This window comes from Conger conger, chromosome 12, assembly GCF_963514075.1.
Source record: "Conger conger chromosome 12, fConCon1.1, whole genome shotgun sequence".
NCBI lineage: Eukaryota > Metazoa > Chordata > Actinopteri > Anguilliformes > Congridae > Conger > Conger conger.
The window spans coordinates 22,753,895-22,773,974 of NC_083771.1; the positions used below are offsets into that span (position 1 = coordinate 22,753,895).

Here is a 20,080-nt window from a genome sequence, read left to right on the forward strand (position 1 = left end):
GTATTCACAGTGCTTCACTTTTCCCACATTCATTTTTTTCCTCAAAATTCTACACACAACACCCCATAATGACAACATAAAAGAAGTTTTGAAATTTTTGCAAATTTATTAAAAATAAAAAACTAAGAAATCACATGTACATAAGTATTCACAGCCTTTGCTCAATACTTTGTTGATGCACCTTTGGCAGCAATTACAGCCTCAAGTCTTTTTGAATATGATGCCACAAGCTTGGCACACCTATCTTTGGGCAGTTTCGCCCATTCCTCTTTGCAGCACCTCTCAAGTTCCATCTGGTTGGATGGGGAGCGTCGGTGCACAGCCATTTTCAGATCTCTCCAGAGATGTTCAATCGGATTCAAGTCTGGGCTCTGGCTGGGCCACTCAAGGACATTCACAGAGTTGTCCTGAAGGCACTCCTTTGATATCTTGGCTGTGTGCTTAGGGTCGTTGTCCTGCTGAAAGATGAACCGTCGCCCCAGTCTGAGGTCAAGAGCGCTCTGGAGCAGGTTTTCATCCAGGATGTCTCTGTACATTGCTGCATTCATCTTTCCCTCAATCCTGACTAGTCTCCCAGCTCCTGCCACTGAAAAACATCCCCACAGCATGATGCTGCCACCACCATGCTTCACTGTAAGGATGGTATTGGCCAGGTGATGATCGGTGCCTGGTTTTCTCCAAACATGACGCCTAGCATTCACGGCAAAGAGTTCAATCTTTGTCTCATCAGACCAGAGAATCATGGTCTGAGAGTCCTTCAGGTGCCTTTTGGCAAACTCCAGGCGGGCTGCCATGTGCCTTTTACTAAGGAGTGGCTTCCGTCTGGCCACTCTACCATACAGGCCTGATTGGTGGATTGCTGCAGAGATGGTTGTCCTTCTGGAAGGTTCTCCTCTCTCCACAGACGGGAGTTTAGACGGGCGGCCAGCTCTAGGAAGAGTTCTGGTGGTTCCGAACTTCTTCCATTTACAGATGATGGAGGCTACTGTGCTCATTGGGACCTTCAAAGCAGCAGAAATCTTTCTGTACCCTTGCCCAGATTTGTGCCTCGAGACAATCCTGTCTCGGAGGTCTACAGACAATTCCTTTGACTTCATGCTTGGTTTGTGCTCTGACATGCACTGTCAACTGTGTGACCTTATATAGACAGGTGACCTTTCCAAATCATGTCCAATCAACTGAATTTACCACAGGTGGACTCCAATTAAGCTGTAGAAACATCTCAAGGTAGATCAGTGGAAACAGGATGCACCTGAGCTCAATTTTGAGCTTCATGGCAAAGGCTGTGAATACATATGTACATGTGATTTCTTAGTTTTTTATTTTTAATAAATTTGCAAAAATCTCAAAAAAACGTTTTTCACGTTGTCATTATGGGGTATTGTGTGTAGAATTTGGAATTTAATCAATTTTGGAAGGCTGTAACATAACTAAATGTGGGAAAAGTGAGGCGCTGTGAATACTTTCCGGATGCATTGCACATGGTACCACAAACTAGCACTCACTACTAATATCACCATTATTATTTAAAAAAAATAGTTTACCGGTACACGTTTTAAAAAGGCACTAAGGCTTTACTGTCGGGAAACATTCTGAATGAATGTATGCTGTGCGGATTCGCATGTAGGCGGCCGTGTCTGCAGAGAGTGCCCAGCAGATGGCGCCGTAAGTGATAGAACAAATTAATAAACGGTATGGCGGTAAATAAATCATAACAATGCTAAATATGCAGAATATAACCTTGCTATGCAGCAGGGGGAAATTGTACTGAAATAAGTAATGGGAAAAAAACAATATCTTATCCTGATGTTTAAACCCACTGAAATATGGCTCCCATCTTACTTTTTGGCGCTGTATTGTCTCTCCTGAGACGTCAAGAAAATTCTTGTTCATGAGCTCTATAGTTCAAAATTTAAGGGGATTATTATAACGTCGGGTGAGAATTTATTAGCAGACAGATGCAGATTAACAGTACATATTCGACGCCTACACACTTCCAAAAAGACTGCAACAATTCAATGTAATTATGAAAAACAAACAATATGAAAACAGCAAGATTTTGTGTTCAGGCTTTTAAACACGACCAAAAGCATGACGCTGTTACTCTGATATAGTCGTGCCTAAATGACAATACAATGATTCATCGTAGCCATCTTATTTTCTTTTCTGCAAGTGCGTCGTCACTTGAATAATCCAGCAGTATTGCGAGCATTCTACTGTAAAATACTGTGCTTCTTGTTAGAAATGTGGTTGTTATAGTACTACAGCAGAGTCTAGAACATCAAAGGAGAAATCCATCAGAAGAGGTGTGCCTGGCCATGGCTCATATCCATAAAGCATTTCCGTGCCCATGTAAAAATCTAGATCAGTTTGGATTCACAGGTTCTCTCCCTCCCATCTCCATCCGTTGGCTACCAGCTCGGATCAAACCATCAAATTCAAAACCTTGGGGCCTATTGGGCAGGTAAAGGGGCAGCTCTGTGTCATATTTGCAAAAGATCATCAGAGCCTACACACTTACAAGACTTCTGTTCTGCTTTCTCTGCGTATGTAGCATCTGTTCTGCCCCTCTCACCTTTGCACCATGGCTAATTTAAATAACGTTTTCCATAATAAATTGGCTGTGTCTGTCCGTACATTTTAATCTTGTTTGCACTATTCCCGCGATATTCAAATGTATTGTTCAGTATTTGTTACAGTAGGCTACATTGTTGTATTCCCAGGGTGCCATTGTAAAAGAGAGCTTTGCACACAGTTGGCCTCACCCTGGTTAAATAAACATCTAACCCGAGATATCCTTTTTTTTCTCTTCTTCCTCTGGATATGCTTTCGGATAATGTTACAGGTATAGCTGTGTAAAGATGTACAGTGGGAGCAATAATTATTTGATCCCTTGCTGATTTTGTAGGTTTGCCCACTTACAAAGAATGGAACTGTGTAGAATTTTAATCATAGGTACATTTTAACATTGAGAGACAGACTATCACAAAATAATCCACAATAACAACATCATATACATTTTATAAATGTATTATCGTATTTTTGCATGAAATAAGTATTTGATCCCCTACCAATCAGCAATAATTCTGGCTCCCACAGACCAGTTAGTTTTCCATTAAGAAGCACTCCTAATCTCAACTCATTACCCAAAACACCTGTGTCAACTCGTTACATCGTTATGTAGCTGTGGACACCTGTCCACACAATCAATCAGATTCCAACGTTTCCACCATGGCCAAGACAAAGAAGCTGTCTAAGGACATCAGGGACAAAATTGTAGACCTGCACAAGGTTGGGATGGGTTATAAGAAAATAAGCAAGCAGCTTGGTGAGAAGTTAACAACTGTTGGAGCAATTATTAGAAAATGGAAGAAACACAAAGTCACCGCCAATCTCCCTCGGTCTGGGGCTCCACGCACGATCTCGCCTCGTGGGATATCAATGATCATGAGAAAGGTCAGGGATCAGCCCAGTACTACACAGGAGGAGCTTGTTAATGACCTGAAGACAGTTGGGACCACAGTCACGAAGAGAACCATCAGTAACACACTACACCGTGAAGGATTAAAATCCTGCTGCGCGCGCAAGTTTCCTCTGCTGAAGAAGGCACATGTACAGGCCCGTCTGAAGTTTGCCAAAGAACACCTGGATGATCCAGAGGAGGCTTGGGAGAAGGTGATGTGGTCAGATGAGACCAAAATAGAGCTATTTGGCATCAACTCGACTCGGCTGTGTTTGGAGTAAGAGAAATGCAACCCCAAGAACACCATCCCCACTGTGAAGCATGGAGGTGGAAACCTTATGCTTTGGGGGGTGTTTCTCAGCTAAGGGGACAGGACGACTTCACCGTATCGAGGGGAGGATGAATGCGGCCATGTACCAGGAAATTTTGGGCGACAACCTCCTTCCCTCAGTGAGAGCACTGAAAATGGGTTGTGGATGGGTCTTCCAACATGACAATGACCCAAAACATACGGCCAAGGCAACAAAGGAGTGGCTCAAAAAGAAGCATATTAAGGTCCTGGAGTGGCCTAGCCAAAAATCTGTGGAGGGAGATGAAGCTTTGAGTTGCCAAGCCACAGCCTCGGAACCTTAAGGATTTGGAGAGGATCTGCAAAGAGGAGTGGACCAAAATCCCTCCCAAGATCTGTGCAAACCTGGTGAAAAACTACAACAAACGTCAGACCTCTGTGCTTGCCAACAAAGATTTCTCCACCAAGTATTAAGTCCTATTGTTCTATGGATCAAATACTTATTTCATGTGAAAATATGATATTAAATTCATAAAAATGTATATGATGTTGTTATTGTGGATTATTTTGTGATATTCTGTCTCTCAATGTTAAAATGTACCTATGATTAAAATTCTACACAGTTCCATTCTTTGTAAGTGGGCAAACCTACAAAATCAGCAAGGGATCAAATAATTATTGCTCCCACTGTAGCAATGGATAAGGTTCCGATAAGGGCCAGGGAGACTAGGGCCCTGTTTAACAAAGCAGGATTACTGAGTTAGCTGGATAACTGCATTGTGTAAACCCTGGAATCCTCCCAAATCTGGAATATGGACTGAAGTAAAAGGAGATGTCACAGTATTTTCTCAGTGAAGTTATCCAGCTAACAAAGTAATTTGTGAAATACCCCCCAGGTCCTAGACCAGTGCTGAGGCGCCTTATGGATACATACTACTGCAGGTTGACTAAGTTTGCTGTTATCTGCTTAACTTAAAGGCCTAAACACATTTTTTGGGGGGTTTTCTTTAGCTTTTCATATCATGCTGCAGCTTTTGATTTGAGTTCCATACGGATTAAAGTAAAACAATTGCAATTTTACATATTTTAGCTTCTAACTGCTATTTCTATGAGCTGTTTGTAAAACAATTTCCTGTGTGACATTGAGCATACATTTTTGCATGATTATCTAATGACAAACTGACCACAGGAGGGCGAGGGGGAATTGGGCTCTGGGGACAAGGTTAGGGACTTGTCTATGTCAGATTTTGTAAATTTTTTGTGGCCGATCTAGATACTAAAACCAGGAAAGGAACGCTGATGCGTGTGGGCTTTGGAGTTGCAAACTGTAATTATTTGTCATACCTCTCCCTAATGAAACTTCAACAGCGGAAATGTAATTTGCTATTGCCAGGTGCATCAGGCAACTGATGTTATCTGGGCTCCAGCCAGTAAGAAACTCTCCCGAAGATAGTCTGTGCAGTATAAAGGGGATACATTCTAGGCAGTGTTCCTTTTGACTGGGGGCTCTTAATTGCGGGATGAATGAATGGATGCCTAAGGTATGCTTGGTGCAATTCATGGGAGGAGGTCTGGAACTGGCTATTGAAATGAAATATTTTTAATTTTGGGCAAATGGGTAGGACCATACAAATGTCTTGATACTACTGTATAGCGACTTAAGTAGATCAGTATTATGCAAAGTGCACTTTCTTGCCATTATAATTTGTCCAATAGACTCGACTAGCAAAAAAAAAGCTTATAATCATAGTATAAAGAATGCAAATGAGACGTGCATACTTCCTTCTTGGGCGGGGAGAAAGTGGGTCAGAACTAGCCTTCAGGAGACTTACTTCTATTGGTACAGTAACTTGAAGGTGCTGGGAAATTATTCAGACTGCCAAGCTAATTTCTCCATTAATATCAAGTGGTTTCCAGTCATCTTATATTTCTGCCACTGGAAAAATAATAATAATCTGATGATGTGGGTTTCACTGCAAACGATTTATTTTTAAACTTGCAGCGTTTCCCTGCAAATAATTTACTTAAGTATTTAACTTATACGGAAAGTCAGAGATTGAAAATGTAAGGAACGCAACACAGGGGCATGGCCCATAATGCTATGTGACTGGATACAGTGATATATCGCAAACAGGTCGAGTACAGTCTGTCTTTACAGCTATGCTCATTTTCATGCTCAAAAACCTGTGCAAATTTTTCACCAAGCTATCAAAGATGCTTACTCTCAGGAGTCTTACCATTGAGAAATTTGTCCTACTTAGAGTTTATTGTATTAAAGTAGGGGCAGCACAGATGGTGCAGTGGGTAGCACTGCCGCCTCACAGCAAGGAGGTCCTGGGTTCAGTCGGCCGGAGCCTCTCTTTGTCGAGTTCGGATGTTCTCCCTGTGTCTGCGTGGGTTTCCTCCAGGTACTCCTGTTTCCTCCCACAGTCCAAAGACATGCAGGTTAGGCTGATTGGAGAGTCTAAATTGCCCATAGGTATGAGTGTGTGAGTGAATGGTGTGTGTGCCCTGCAATGGACTGGCGACCTGTCCAGGGTGTATTCCTGCCTTTCACCCAATGTAGGCTGGGATAGGCTCCAGCCCCCCTGCAACCCTGTTCAGGATAAGTGGGTTAAGATAATGGATGGATGGATGTATTAAAGCATGTTAAAGTTCAAAGTTAAAGGGATGTCAGAAAGAAGGCCTAAAATACAAATATATCAAGTTCCTTGAGTTTAATATTATATTAGTTTAAATTATCTCAAAATATTAGACAGAGTTTAATATTTCAAGGGTCATCCTGCCTTTGTGTTTGTCTCTTAGCATCCGGAACCCATAGGTACGCATCAGAGCTTACAGACAGGGGCTGTGCCTTCACTTCTAAGAGTGTCGTCAGGGAAGATCTGCTGTATCTGGTTGATGGCTGGTTTATCAGATTTATTTCTGACAGATGGGCTTCTATTCGCATTCGATCCACAGGTCTCGTAATTGCTGCGAAAGCGCTGGATGGAAAATAAACTCTTTAATCTTTTCGTCCTTTGTTTTTCCCCACCAGGTTGGCACACCAACACAACAAACCCCTGCAAGCCCTGGCCAGGCCAAACCACCCCAAAGCCCCCCAAAGCCTCTGGCCAGGCCACACCACCCCAAACCCCTCCAAGCACTGGCCAGGCCACACCACCCCAAAGCCCCTGGAGGGCAGCAAAAGTGGCAGTTGGCAAGTTGTTTGCTCTCCATTTGAAGTACTCCTCTGTCCTTTTGTTTGCAACGTTTGAATTACATCATCATTTGCAAAAAAAAAAAAAAAAAATCCTTACATTTGAACATTACACCTGTGGCAGATTACACATTTGAGTTATCTTTACTCCGATTACATTCAATTACAACACTTCACTCTTCGTGTTTCAAACTAAATCATGTACAGCTTATTACTGCAGGTTTCAAAAGAGAGAAACGTAATCAATTTGTTGCAGACAGATCTAGGCTGCTTGCATAAACAATTTTTTAAAGCTGCAGATAGTGGACCATATTACTGGTTCTTTTTTAATCGTTCACACATATTTACAAATATTTGCTTGTCATTTTTAATGTAAAATAGGTTCTTCTCTTTTTTTGGTTAGCCTTTAACCATCTGTAAAGTAATCTATACTCAGTGAGGACTTCATTAGGTATTTATTTTTTACTTCTGCTGCAGTAGTCCATCCACTTGGAGTTATGATGTGTTGTGTGTTCAGAGATGCTCTTCTGCAAACCACTGCTGTAACACGTGGTTATTTTCATTACTGTCACCTTCCTTACCTCTCTCATTAACGAGGCGTTTCTGTCTGCAGAACTGCTGCACACCGGATGTTTTTGTTTTTCATACCATGCTCTACAAACTCTAGACACTGTTCTGCATGACAATCTCAGGAGATCAACAGTTTCTGAGATACTCAAACCACCATCATTCTATGGTTAAATTCACTTGGATAACAATTCTTCCCCATTCTGACATTTGGTCTGAAAAACAGCTGAACGTTTTGACCATGTCTGCATGCATGTCTACATGTTTTTATGCATTTAGTGGCTGCCTCATGATTGGCTGATTCAATATTTGCACTAAATAGCTGGTTTACAGGTCTGCCTAATAAAACACTCACTGAGTGTACACCCCCACCATTTTGACTACAGTCAATAGAAATGTTTAAGTGGGAGGAACTTCAATGAGCTTTTATTGTTGTTCTGTATAGTGTGTTTACCCAGCGGGTGAAGGAGGTTTTCAGTTGGCAGCTCATCCCAGGCAATGAATCCTGATTGGTTCGTTGTCCATCGAATGCAATGCCACAGCGGACTTCAGAGCAAAACGAAGCAGCAGTCGGCAGGCGTGATCCAAAGGAGACAATAGGGAGAAGCCTGCTCACTCCCAAATTACCGGAGTATGCCAATGTAATGGGACATGATCAAGGATTCCTGAATAGGAGGAAACAAAAGTTTTTCTTTTTTTAATCTATCTAAAAACTATAAATCTGTTCATTCTTCCCCCAAAGTTTAGCCTCATTTGCTGGATAAAAATGGCTTTGGGCAAAAAAGTTGAAAATGGCTTAACAAATACTTCAAATGCAAAAAAAAGAGAGATTGCATATGGTCTTTCAATCGGGGCTGTGCTGGCCAGAGGCTGGGGAAATGGTGAGGATGGAGAGATGGAGGCTCAGAAAATCAGATTCATCAGGAAGATCACATCCCCGACAGCAGTACTGTGGTGCCAGCCTCCATACCCTCTGCTACACAGGCTCACACGCGTCCACAATTTATACCAGCTCACCACTGTCTCACATTACGTCACATTAATGGCACTTGGCAGACGCTCTTATCCAGAGTGACGTACAGTTGATTAGACTAAGCAGGAGACAACCCTCCCCTGGAGCAATGCAGGGTTAAAGGCTCAAGGGCTCAACGGCTGCACGGATCTTATTGTGGCTACACCGGGGATCGAACCACCGACCTTGTGGGACCCAGTCATGTACCTTCACCACTACGCTACCTTAACCACATGTTCGAAGGGGTCTCTGGTGACCAGACTGGGCAGTCACCTGATAGGGGCACATCTGTGTCACAGCTTTTGGGGTCAGGGTAACTACAGCCATTGGTGCTGATGGTCTCCAGAGCTAATGCGTTGTACATCGCTCTGGATAAGAGCGTCTGCTAAATGCCATGTAATGTAATGCAATGTGTCTCTTGTGTCTCATTGTCTAGCTTGGGTGACTTCTAGGACAGCACTACGCTAGCAAATAAGAGACTGCAGATTTGATTGCCAGATGGGGCGCTACCGATGTACATTTGGTCAAGGTAGTCTACTTAATCCAGACTGGTTCAGTAAAAAGGCATTTGTATGAATGAAAAGGTAGTCTGCAAGTTGATCTGAAAAATTCGTTGTTGCAGGGGTCCTTCAGCTATGTGGAGTAATGTAGACCTGCGCTTTGGATGTATCAACAGTCCATTATGCACGTATTTTATCGTAGTCTCTCTTTTTTCTTTGATTTAAAAAAACAACGCTACTACATTCAACTTTATTTTGTTGCTCTTCTTTATTTGACTGCCGCTGTGACAACATTGGTTGAGACAACGTTTTAGAAGCACTCATGCAGGTTTATAGGATTTAACAGTTTAACAGTGTTCCATTACCTATATGCTAGTAGGCTACATCATAAAAGTCTCTACGGGGACACGAACACGCAGCCACACATGTAGGCCTACAGTACAGCAATTGTAACTCGGTTACTGCATGCTGTTGTCACATTTGCTCAACACTGAGGGGTTAAAATGGAAATTGGATGGTCACGAGAGAACAAATTATGTTTTTAACGTTACTTGGCTGACATTGGCACGGGCGATAACACGCAATTCAGATACTACCTCTGGCAGCAGTGGTGCTGACGCAGTTCTCTTGCAGTCCCTCAGCGACCAAAACGTGTTTATTTTATTTTAATGTGCATAAGACCACCAAATCATTCCGTTAATTGAACAAAACAGAACAATGCACCTTTTAGCAATTAGGCAAACAGGTTCAAGACATCCTCTGAGAAACTGTTACGTCACTTTCGACAACGTCAGCCTGATCAATTTATGGGCGGAATAATGGCCACCTGGTTACAATTAGCCTACTTGGCTGTTATAGGCTAATTAGGGTTGTGTTTTGTGTTTATTAACACATGTAAACGAATTATCGGAATATTTGTTTTAATTGAACACAGTTTTATTATAATTATTATTGCTTAATATTCAATCTTAATAGGCTACCCTTATATTTCAACAGTTTGCTAGAATTGTAATAATCATAATTAGCTGGCAGTGGGCGAAAAGTACAACATAACATATTTAAATACTCTTATCAACAATAACAGCTGCCTAAAACAGATATAGAATAAGCCCAGCCTGTATGATAAATCAGAACTGTTAGCGGTTTTGTTGGGGCGGTGAAAGGGTTAATTATGTGTAAATGACAAGTCGAGAGAGGAAAAAAACCGAGCTCGACTGGCGCGGTTATTTGCTGCAGGTTCACGCCATCAGTAAATTAGGACATGGATTGCCGTTCTATAACCAGCTTGGCAAAACGGGGAAACTGAACGTCGCTGACTAAATGAGATAAAAGCGCGTGGTTTACGGTGGTTTCTGTTTGTCCAACAGGCATATCGGTAGTGCTACAATATCAGCGCAGAAGGACGAGGCCAGTGATTACTGCAAAGCTTTTGCCTACCACGAAATGGTCACGTCTATTCTGGGATTTCTTATTCTGCCAATATGTCTTCAACAGTGTGGTTATGTTCAGGGTAAGTAGCCTATATTTAAAGGTTATTTCGTTTTTAGCGGTGAATTTCGTACGGATTTCAATGTAAACGGAGCTGCTAGTGGTGACGATTGCCACACTGCATTTGACACTCTTCTGAGAAATCTCTCATTTTCTCCTTTCTCCTTCTCACACGAAGTGTAGCTATAGCCTGTATGTCCTGGTAAATTTCAGCAGTAGGCTAGGTTTGCCTATATTTCTAGGCCTGGTTTTATTTTATTATTTTCCACCAATGTATTTACAAATAAACCTTTTGATTATACTAGATGAAACGATTCTGTGTTTCCTCGCAATGACCAGGTTTCGTAGATTGTAGAAGGTAGTTGAATAAACGAGCAGGTAATGTGTTTAAAAGGTATTCGGAAAAACTGACTTGTCTAACTGTGCAACCTCTTGCAACTGAGCTTCGCAACTTAAGGTGACATAGGAAAGGGCATATCCTTTTACGGAATACAAATATCGAAGGTTGCGTGAATATTGTTTATTCCATGGGAACGTGCATTGGGGGAGAAAGGGCTCTTTGTTTGGACCAAAACGTAAATTAAAATAAATCTCATTTGTTTGCTTTGTTTTAGTCACCGTTTTTTAAAGCTTGTTTTCAAAACAAAGCCGGGCCCATTATTTAGAATTTACTCAGTTACTTGGTCATTAGTAAGACCGCATTTTCCAATGGAGGGGGTGGCCGGTTGCCCATTAACAGGTGACTAAAATTACGTAGCGTTAAAGCGTTTTGTAATATTTGTGTTAGTCGGCCTAACCATACGGCATCTGTCGCTAGTTGTCATTGAACACATAGGCAGCACTTTGTTCTACCGTGAAAATGACATTTGTTACACTGTCTAGGTTTTGCTACGTGCTATTGTTCATGTCTCGCATGTTGTAGCCTGGGTTTTTTTTGTTTGCGTTCAGGCTACATCGAATTGAGAGCTACGCAAATAAGATGGAGCTGGCCTAATTTTAGTAAATTCTTTATTTAAATCTCCAGTAATTCAGAATACTGTAGGCTACTGTAGAATGAAATTGGGTCTATGGATGGTTTCACGGAGGGGGGCGGGGAATAGCTAGACGCTAACACGTTGAGGAAAGCTGACGATTCGCTCGCATAAAGTCCCGGTGTCAGAACGAGGCCCGCCTTAAAGCGCAATCAAATCTCCTTAGCGTAGTCGAGTTTTTTTCGTTATTCATCTGTTTCCGGAAGAGTACTGTAGGTTCACCTGTCAGGAATTCATAGTCGGGCTGCTAGAGAATTTCCCCCAGTTGCGTGTATTGATTCCCTTGGCAAGTTTTGCATTGATAGATATGCAGCAATTATCTAAGATATGAGTAGTTCTATACAAATGTCATTCATAGCAGTATTTTGCTTTTGTAGTGCTTGATTTTGACGAATTACTATTAGGACGATCTAAAATTGATTGCAGCTGGCATTCAGTCTTCTAGGTTCAATAAACTTCTTGCAGTATTGTGTTGACTATTTTTTTTTTTTTTTTTTTTTTTCTAAAAGGTAAATTGCTAGCTATATCAAAGGCAAGGTTTTGCTGACTAACACCCCTTTGGCAATAGATGGTAATTGTCCATGCTTCCTCTTGCAGAGGCTGGCATATTTGCAAAATGCTTGTGAAGTTTTTGTTTGGCTGTCCTCCCCCAAGTGGGACAAACCAAGTGAATTGGGATTTAGTGGAATCGGTACACATAAATTACTATAATTCCAAACTGTAGTGTAAACTTAAGGCCACTCAAACCTTTTGTGAATTTATTCATGGTTTTAGGAGTATATTTGTATACAAGGATCCCATATTGCAACTCTACAGGGAATTGACGGAGACGACGTGTTACATTATTGGCATTTGGCAGACATACTGGATAAGAAGGGTGAAGTGTTGATTTTTGGTCCCCATTTTTGACTGGCCACGTTGGAAATGGCAGTCAGCTCCCACAACTGAAACCAGTGCATCTTCATATTTGTCCAACTGAAAGCTTCTCCAACCCTCATTTGAGGCAGTGGCATGAAAGTGTTTTGCTGATTAATTCACCAACTTTTCTGTATTAACTGCAGCTTTGTGACCAATTTCCTGGGAAAAAAAAATATATATATCCTTCAACATCTCCCTTTGTCAACCTGACCATGCGACTCCTTACAAAAGGTTATGTGGTTTGATAAAACGAGTGCCCACACTAATCAGTAGTTGGAATTGATAACTTTTGTTTGCAGTGTAGCCTAGTTCAGGTATGTTGATCTTGACCTTGCAAAAATGTTTATGCAAATGGTAAACCATGGAAGACCAGGGAAATGTCTTGAACCAGTCTTTCTAAAGCAGACTTCCTGCATTTAAATACATTGTGTATTAATGCATACCACAGCACTGAAAAATAACCATAGATCTAGGGTAGATATGCCCTCCTGATTGCTTCATTTTAAAATAGGGAGGGCTCCGTTCAGTTGCATGGCACTGAAGTCTGGAATACAATGTGAAATTCATATGAATTGCTTACTATTCTTTTGAGCTAACATTAGTTTTATTTCCTTTCAGCAATGATGCAGTTGGCTTTTAGTTGCAGCAGGCAATTTTAGGCTGTGAAGAACAGGGACTATTTTTCTCCGGTTTCAGTTGATACATTTTTCTAAACTAAAAATAATAACTAAATTACTTTGGCAAATTAGCTGTGGTATATGTGGGATAATACCCTATGAACCAGACAGTTGAGGAAATGATTGCCCTTCAGGGTGGTAAACAGCCCTCTGCTTCATGCAGGGGCTTTGCATCACCCTGTCGGGCAATTAATTCCTAATAGCGGACTCGTTCATGGGCTATCATCTCTTAATTATTATTTTTGGACAGGGTAGTTGGTTTGACAAATGGAGATTTTTCTTGGTAGCACCTCTGTAGTCAACTAAAACCATGCCAAACATGCCAATCCTGCCCTGGAGGGCCACAGGGTCTGCTGGTTTTCAGTGTTACTCAGACAGAACTTAAACCTACTGGAATTGAAGTTCTCTCCTGACCTGGGTTCTTGGGTCCAAAACTGGAAAGCACCCACACTGCAGCTCTGGCACAGACCATTTTTAGTGGCATTTCTCATGCAACACCACTCTCTGCCAGGGACGTGCTCTTAATAGTTTTTGTATTGCGAGAGCAAGTCATGAAATAATTGACATTGAATTGGTTTAGCACAAACCAATTTGACACACGGGCAAGCTAACGGTTTGTCTACCAGGCTTGATTCTGATGCCTGTGGGTGAAACTCCGTGGTGTAACATGTTTTAAATTCATTTTCATCCAAGCCAAATGCGAGTTCTCTTTGAACAAGTGAAAAGTTTAATGTGCTATTCTTCATAGTGGAGTTGGTTAATTGTTGGATGTTCAGTGGGCATTGGCTGCTGAGCAGAAGTTAATTGTACAATCATGAACCGCTTAACTGGTTACTGATTATTCGAGTGCAATTGCACATGAAAGAACATGAATTGCCTGCATACCTAATTAAATGGTTTCACAGCCCAAGGATAGAGTGGTAGGTTTGAGTACCAGAACCATTTGAGACCCTAAGGGCCAGTTTCGCAGATGCAGATTAAACCTGGTCCAAGACTAAATAACATTTTAAATGTAGATTCTCCCATTTCAATTCTAAATTTAATCCAGCATAATCTGTGTCTGTGAACCCAGCCCTTCATTTGTGCGAATGTTTAACATTTGAACGATCATTAGTTGAGAAATCGCTTCCCTGATTCATACAAGTCTTCAGTCTCTCCATGCTAAAATGTCATACTCAAATTAACACTCATGTAACGGTGTAGCTGTAGGATAGAAACATGTTATGAGATCAGGTAACCATGAAGGTGCAGGCCTGTCTTGCAGCTGATACGGCAGGGCCTTTCCTGGTATGGCATATAAAATGGACATGCGTCATTGTCCGCTTCTAAGATGGTTGATTTATGGTTTTTGCTTTGTGTGCAATGCTGTAGCTGTTGGTGCAATACTTTACCATTTCCCAGATGTTTCTCCCACCATTTTTTGGGGGGCTTTTCTTAGGCCTGCTCCTTTTTTGCTGTTACTTGGTTGATTAGAGGAAGTTGGTTATACAGTTAATGTGATCCTTTCCTGGCTTAATTGGTTGCTGTTCCTTCAATAAAAAATGAAAAACTGATGTGGTAGCTCCCCGGGGCCATAGTTGCAGGCCTCTGGGCTAGGCCACTCCAAAAGGGGCTTAGGTCTACAAAATGGTTCCTGATGTAGAAATTTCAGTTGCTCCAAAAAATTCTGTGGCTCCCAATGGGTGATTAATAGAATGGTTGCAATCTATTCTGATTCAAAGTAGTTTATCCCAATATTGCTCAACAGTGCATCTGTGCTGAAATGCCCAAAATACTTTGGCATCAAACAGAGAATTGATTTGAGTTTCCACAGAATCAGGCTGAGCGATTCATTGGTTTTTGCATGCCTTTCAAAGCATTTTTCTAACCTCGTAGCTGGGTGTGTGCAGTGATCTAATCTAACTTGGAAAACCATAAGTACTGTGGCCCTTCAGTCTGCCAATGTTTCGCATGCCCTCATTATAAACATCGTAAATATTAAACTGGATTTTATCACTTTTTACAAACTGAAGGACTATCATTCATGGTTCAACCAGTAGTACAACAGTGACCATGATTTGAGGATGCTTTCTGGCAACTTCCTGGTAATCCACAGATATCCCAGACTCGTAGCCGGAAAGCTTTCATTGGTCAATTAGTGGTCATCAATATACTCTGATTGGTGGAGCTGTATGAGTGCGTGTCCTCTTACTCATAGAAATGGCTGGTTTTAATGAGGCAGCGTCACGACTATAATGCCCATCTTATTTCCCCGTTTGATGGGAAATGCAGCATTGTTTGAGCTTGAGTATTTGCATACCACACACAGGCCAGTTCAGTAGTGGCAGGGCCTCTGCCATGGTATTTGCACTCCACACACAGACCAGTTCTGTTGTACTGGCAGTGTGTGTTTCTGCCATGTCCTTGAAGTCCCAGAGCAGTTTGCAGCTGGTCTGTGCACTCATACCATGGCCCATGTATATTAAACAGGCCTAGTTGAAACTGCTGCTGCCATGGTGATTTTGCCCCTGGCACACCTGCCTCCTGCTCTGAGCCTACCTTTCTCCAAGTCGATTTCCATTTCTATTTTTGAGGTGCAGGTGTTAAAGATCAGACATACTTCCAGTGTGAGGAAAGTTGCTGAAATTACATTGCACTGAGATTTTACTTGCGTTTTCCCCCTATTCACGAAACATTTGAAAACCAGCTTTGGATAAACCTACCAAAAGCTAGAAGCAATCAATCATTTTCAGTTAATTTTTTAATTATTAAAAGGGCCAAAAGCTTAATGTAAAATGGTAGCTACAACTCCATTTTACATTGACATGAAAGCTATGGGTTTGCATTAATTCCTGATGTGTTGGCCTTGTTCCAATGGAATTGCCCTGTAATAAAAAAAAAAAATGGTTGGCATTTATATAGCGCCTTTATCCACAGCTCCGTACAATTGACGCTTCTCATTCACCCATTCGTACACACACACACCAACGGCGATTGGCTGCCATGCAAGGCGCCGACCAGCTCGTCAGGAGCATTTAGGGGTTAGGTGTCTCGCTCGGGGACACTTCAACACAGCCCGGGCGGGGGATTGAACCGGCAACCCTCCGACTGCCAGACGAGTGCTCTTACTGCCTGAGCCAATGAGACGACTGCTCTTACTGCCTGAGCCATGTCGCCGCACAATTTATAAACTGAATATAATATGTGGTGGGTGTGGGGTGTCTGTTCATTCATTCATTTTTTTTATGGTCTTCTGAAGGCTAGGATAAAAAATCTATTAAACCCACCATTTTTCATAGACATTAGGCAGATATTATCTGAAAATGTGATGTTAAGGTTTGTTATGACTTGCGAGTGCTTTAAATACACTGACCCTTGTGGAAGTGAGAAATTCCTTGGGTCCGGTTCTCCGGTTGTGTGAGGTTCTTGGACAGTTTCACTTGTGTGCTAATCGAAAGTTGCGGTTTCAGACGCATGTCCCCTTTTCAGTTGTGAAATCCCAGGCTCCCCAAGCCTGGTCCTGGAGAGGCATAGCATCTGATTTTTGTTTACAACCAGTTTAGACCCAATTAACCAGAGGTGAGTTGACTAATCTTCTGCTTAATTGGTTCAATGCTCAATGCAACAAGTAACAGTGAAAGCTAGGGGACCCTGCCCCTCCATCCGGCCAAGGCCCTTTTTAACCCTTTGGATTACAGTAAAAGTCGTTTAGCGATATTCAGTACACCAATTCTCATGATTGTTTGACACTTTGCCTATTATGGTAACTCAATGGTCTTCTGGGGTGTTTGCACATGTTAGCATCTGAGGAGACTGAGCCCACTGCTTGTTTCAAAACTGCCGAACATTGCATTGTTGCCGGTAAGGCTCCAGACAGTGAGATTGTGCTTTGTCTTAGAAATGCACTGCCAGCACAATCTGTTAAACATGATTTTTGATGTACATGATGTCCGGACACAGACCAGATGGTGAAGAAATGTCTCAAGATTTGAATGAATGAGCAGCCTATTTCTGAGCACTAAGCTTTCCGGTGTTAAAATCGGAAAAGTGTGTGTGTGTGTGTGTTCCAGGACATTTGGATGACGTTTTCATCCAAAGTGATTTACAGTTGATTAGACTAAGCAGGAGCAATGCAGGATTAAGGGCCTTGCCCGACAGCTGCGTAGATGTTATTGTGGCTACACCGGGGATCGAACCACTGACCTTGCGTGTCCCAGTCATTTACGCTACAGGCCGCGCTGTGGACATTTTAAGTTGACGTGTTAGGGCACTGATTTCCACTATTCCAGTGCTGAAATTAATACTGGAAATAAATCCAGTATGTGGTGCTGTGTAAATACTGTGCAGCTGGTGGGTTCAGCCTTTTCTAATGTCTTGAATGTGGAATAATGTAAAATGATTCATACCAATGCTGATTGTAAGGCTTGCTCAAACCGGTGCTTTCTGTTGGACCGCTGTGCTCATTTATGCTCAACTGATTATTTAACAATTCAAAATTGGTGAAAAAAGTGGATTTTTTTTTGCCTTTGACTGCTTGACAACTTAGTTGGCGGTTTTCTTTGAACTGTAGTGTTTTAGGGTAACTATAGACCTACGGTGTAAAAAGGGTCATTGTGTAATGATAGTCTAACTCTCTGAACAACGATTTCCATGGCGCAATCAGTAGTTTACTACATTTTAGGAACTGTTGTGAAATTTGAGGATTGTTAGTCAATGTGTGAATGTTATATTCAGTTGTACCTACGGTGTAATCTTACCTGTAAGTGGATAATTTTCAGGCCATGTGCAATTATTGAATCTGGGCTGAGGGGTCCTTTTCTCAAATGTATCTAGTGTCAGGGATATCATCTGTCATGATTTAGATTGATGCTGAATTTCTTATGGACCCTGACTGTCTCTGGGGGCAGCTAGTATTTTCTTGAGCTGAATGTCCTCTATCAACTGTGAGTACATAAGCTCTAGTGTGCGTGTTTGAAATCCCCATGTCCTCTGCTTCTAGTTGTCATTTGGGGCCGCTTTCACAGCCGATGAAGCTTGGTCGTGAATTGGGACTTGTATGGGGAATCTCCATTCAATCCAATATTGTAGTACTAATCCAGTTCTAGGCTTAATGTAAATCTGCAGAACTGGCCCGTATGGTCTGTAAATCGGTAATTCAATATTAATCGGCGGGGGAAAACTAATCATTTATTTGTATGCCAAACCGCATCCGTACAGTTGGGAGGGTTTGGGCCTGATCTGTCAGTGATGCCTGTCTGTCAGTTGGTTCTCGTGTCTGTGTGGCAAAGCCCTGAACTCGACCAGAAGCATAGGAGTATGTGACACGCGCACACATAAGCACGTTTATACTGACGGGAGAAATGTTAACCGTAAAGCCAAACCCTAACAGCACCCTTTCATGGGGCTCTAAATGAGTGTTTCTTGGTTGTGGGGCGACACGCTGTCTGAGTGAATGCGTTTCCTCACGTCTGAGCCGTTCCCAGAGTCCAGCCCAGGCACTGAAGGTTGACGCTGGTACATGGAGGAGGGCAGCGGACCAACGCGCTCGTGCATAACCTCATGTCCTCTGGCAGTTAAAGGGAGCTGGCACGTGACACGCATTGTGCTTTAATTTCAGAGAGGTCACGGGTGGTGTCGGTTGACGCATGCTTCATCCCGCTCCTGCTGTGGCAAATGTCCCCTGTCCTGCACTGCTTGGGTGGTACAATTTGCGGGCTGCTTAATGAGCATGAATATTAGGATTTGTGTTAAATTGCTAAATGAAATGGATAATATGTGATTAAAAACCGGGCAAGAACCAATACTTCCTCCCATGGAAGTGAATGCAGCTCTGCTCCAATGCAGTCATGACTCGTTTATGAATCTTTGCACAAAATTAAAATTGTAATTTAATAATCTGGCCATTGTGTACAGTTCATGTGAGATTTTTGGAGGTGAAGTAAAACTGATGCTTTTGAACCAGAAAAATTGTGTGACGTGGGCTTTGGTTTGTATAGTGTAGAGCAGAATCTACACTGAACACAAGCCAGCTTGGGGAACGTGCAAAATCAGACAACCGATGACTCACGGATTTGGTTTGTGTTCTTGTATGTGCTCTCAATAAAATGGCTAATTGACATGAAAGGTCTGGACGTGTTAAAGCGGTGTGGGTTTTAGGTCGTGATGGAATCTGACTTGCGCTTCTTAAATTCCGTGTTGTCCTTTGCGTTTCCAATGCCTTGCATTCATCCAATGGCTCACCAGCCATTAATGTTGATCTATCATGAAGCCCATGTCCAAACTGCGATTAAAATAGCCCTGGTCAGCATTGCTCTCGATCTCCAAATGCAAATGTGTTCTAACTGCTTCCAGTGGCATGAGTTTGTGTGGACACGGTACGGTAACACAAATTTAAGTAATCGGTCGCATGCTAAAGTCATTTAGCATTCATTTCTTGTGGACAGACATGTCTTGACGGGTGCATCCTTTGAAACGACCCAATACAATGGCCCAAAACATTTATAGGTTATGGTAATTTCATTATTTTTTTGTATGGTGTTAAAACGGATTGTGTAAATTGTAACGGACAAGCGGGATTGAACTGGTAATTATTTGGGACCATTAATGGTGACTGGAATCAAGGATTGCGTGACGTATGAGAAGTGTCTGTGGCTGTTGCGTGGTAAACGGAGTGTCAGCATTGCTTTTGTGAAAATACAATAATTCTTGAATGACTAATGCATTTGATTCTGCCTCTTGTCAAAATAACGGTTTATTTAATTATTTTCATTAAACATCACTAAACTGGCTGTTGGTGCAAAATACTGTCTGTACTGCATTGTGACAGAGTGCAAGTCCTTCTGCCCAAACTTTCATGTTCCTTTCCTTCATAAGGATGTACTGTATGAGAACAGGCCATTCAGCCCATCTAAGCTCATTTACCTAGTGCAGGGATCATCAGCTGTTGCCCTGGAATCC

At 42.0% G+C, this 20,080-nt stretch overlaps 1 protein-coding gene across 25 annotated transcripts in view; it reads left to right on the plus strand.

The window, feature by feature from the left end:
- Positions 1–10,262: 10,262 nt before the first annotated feature.
- vldlr (very low density lipoprotein receptor) overlaps positions 10,263–20,080 on the plus strand; it is a 40,186-nt gene continuing 30,368 nt past the window's right edge. For 5 of the 25 annotated variants that reach the window (XM_061215897.1, XM_061215902.1, XM_061215904.1 and 2 more), the window contains exon 1: positions 10,264–10,540. In XM_061215897.1, coding sequence (XP_061071881.1) covers positions 10,474–10,540 — 67 coding nt within the window. In that variant the 5' untranslated portion in view covers positions 10,264–10,473. Of the gene's footprint in view, positions 10,541–20,080 lie in introns of all 25 variants that reach the window. The other 20 variants (XM_061215909.1, XM_061215910.1, XM_061215911.1 and 17 more) reach the window with 6 other exon arrangements.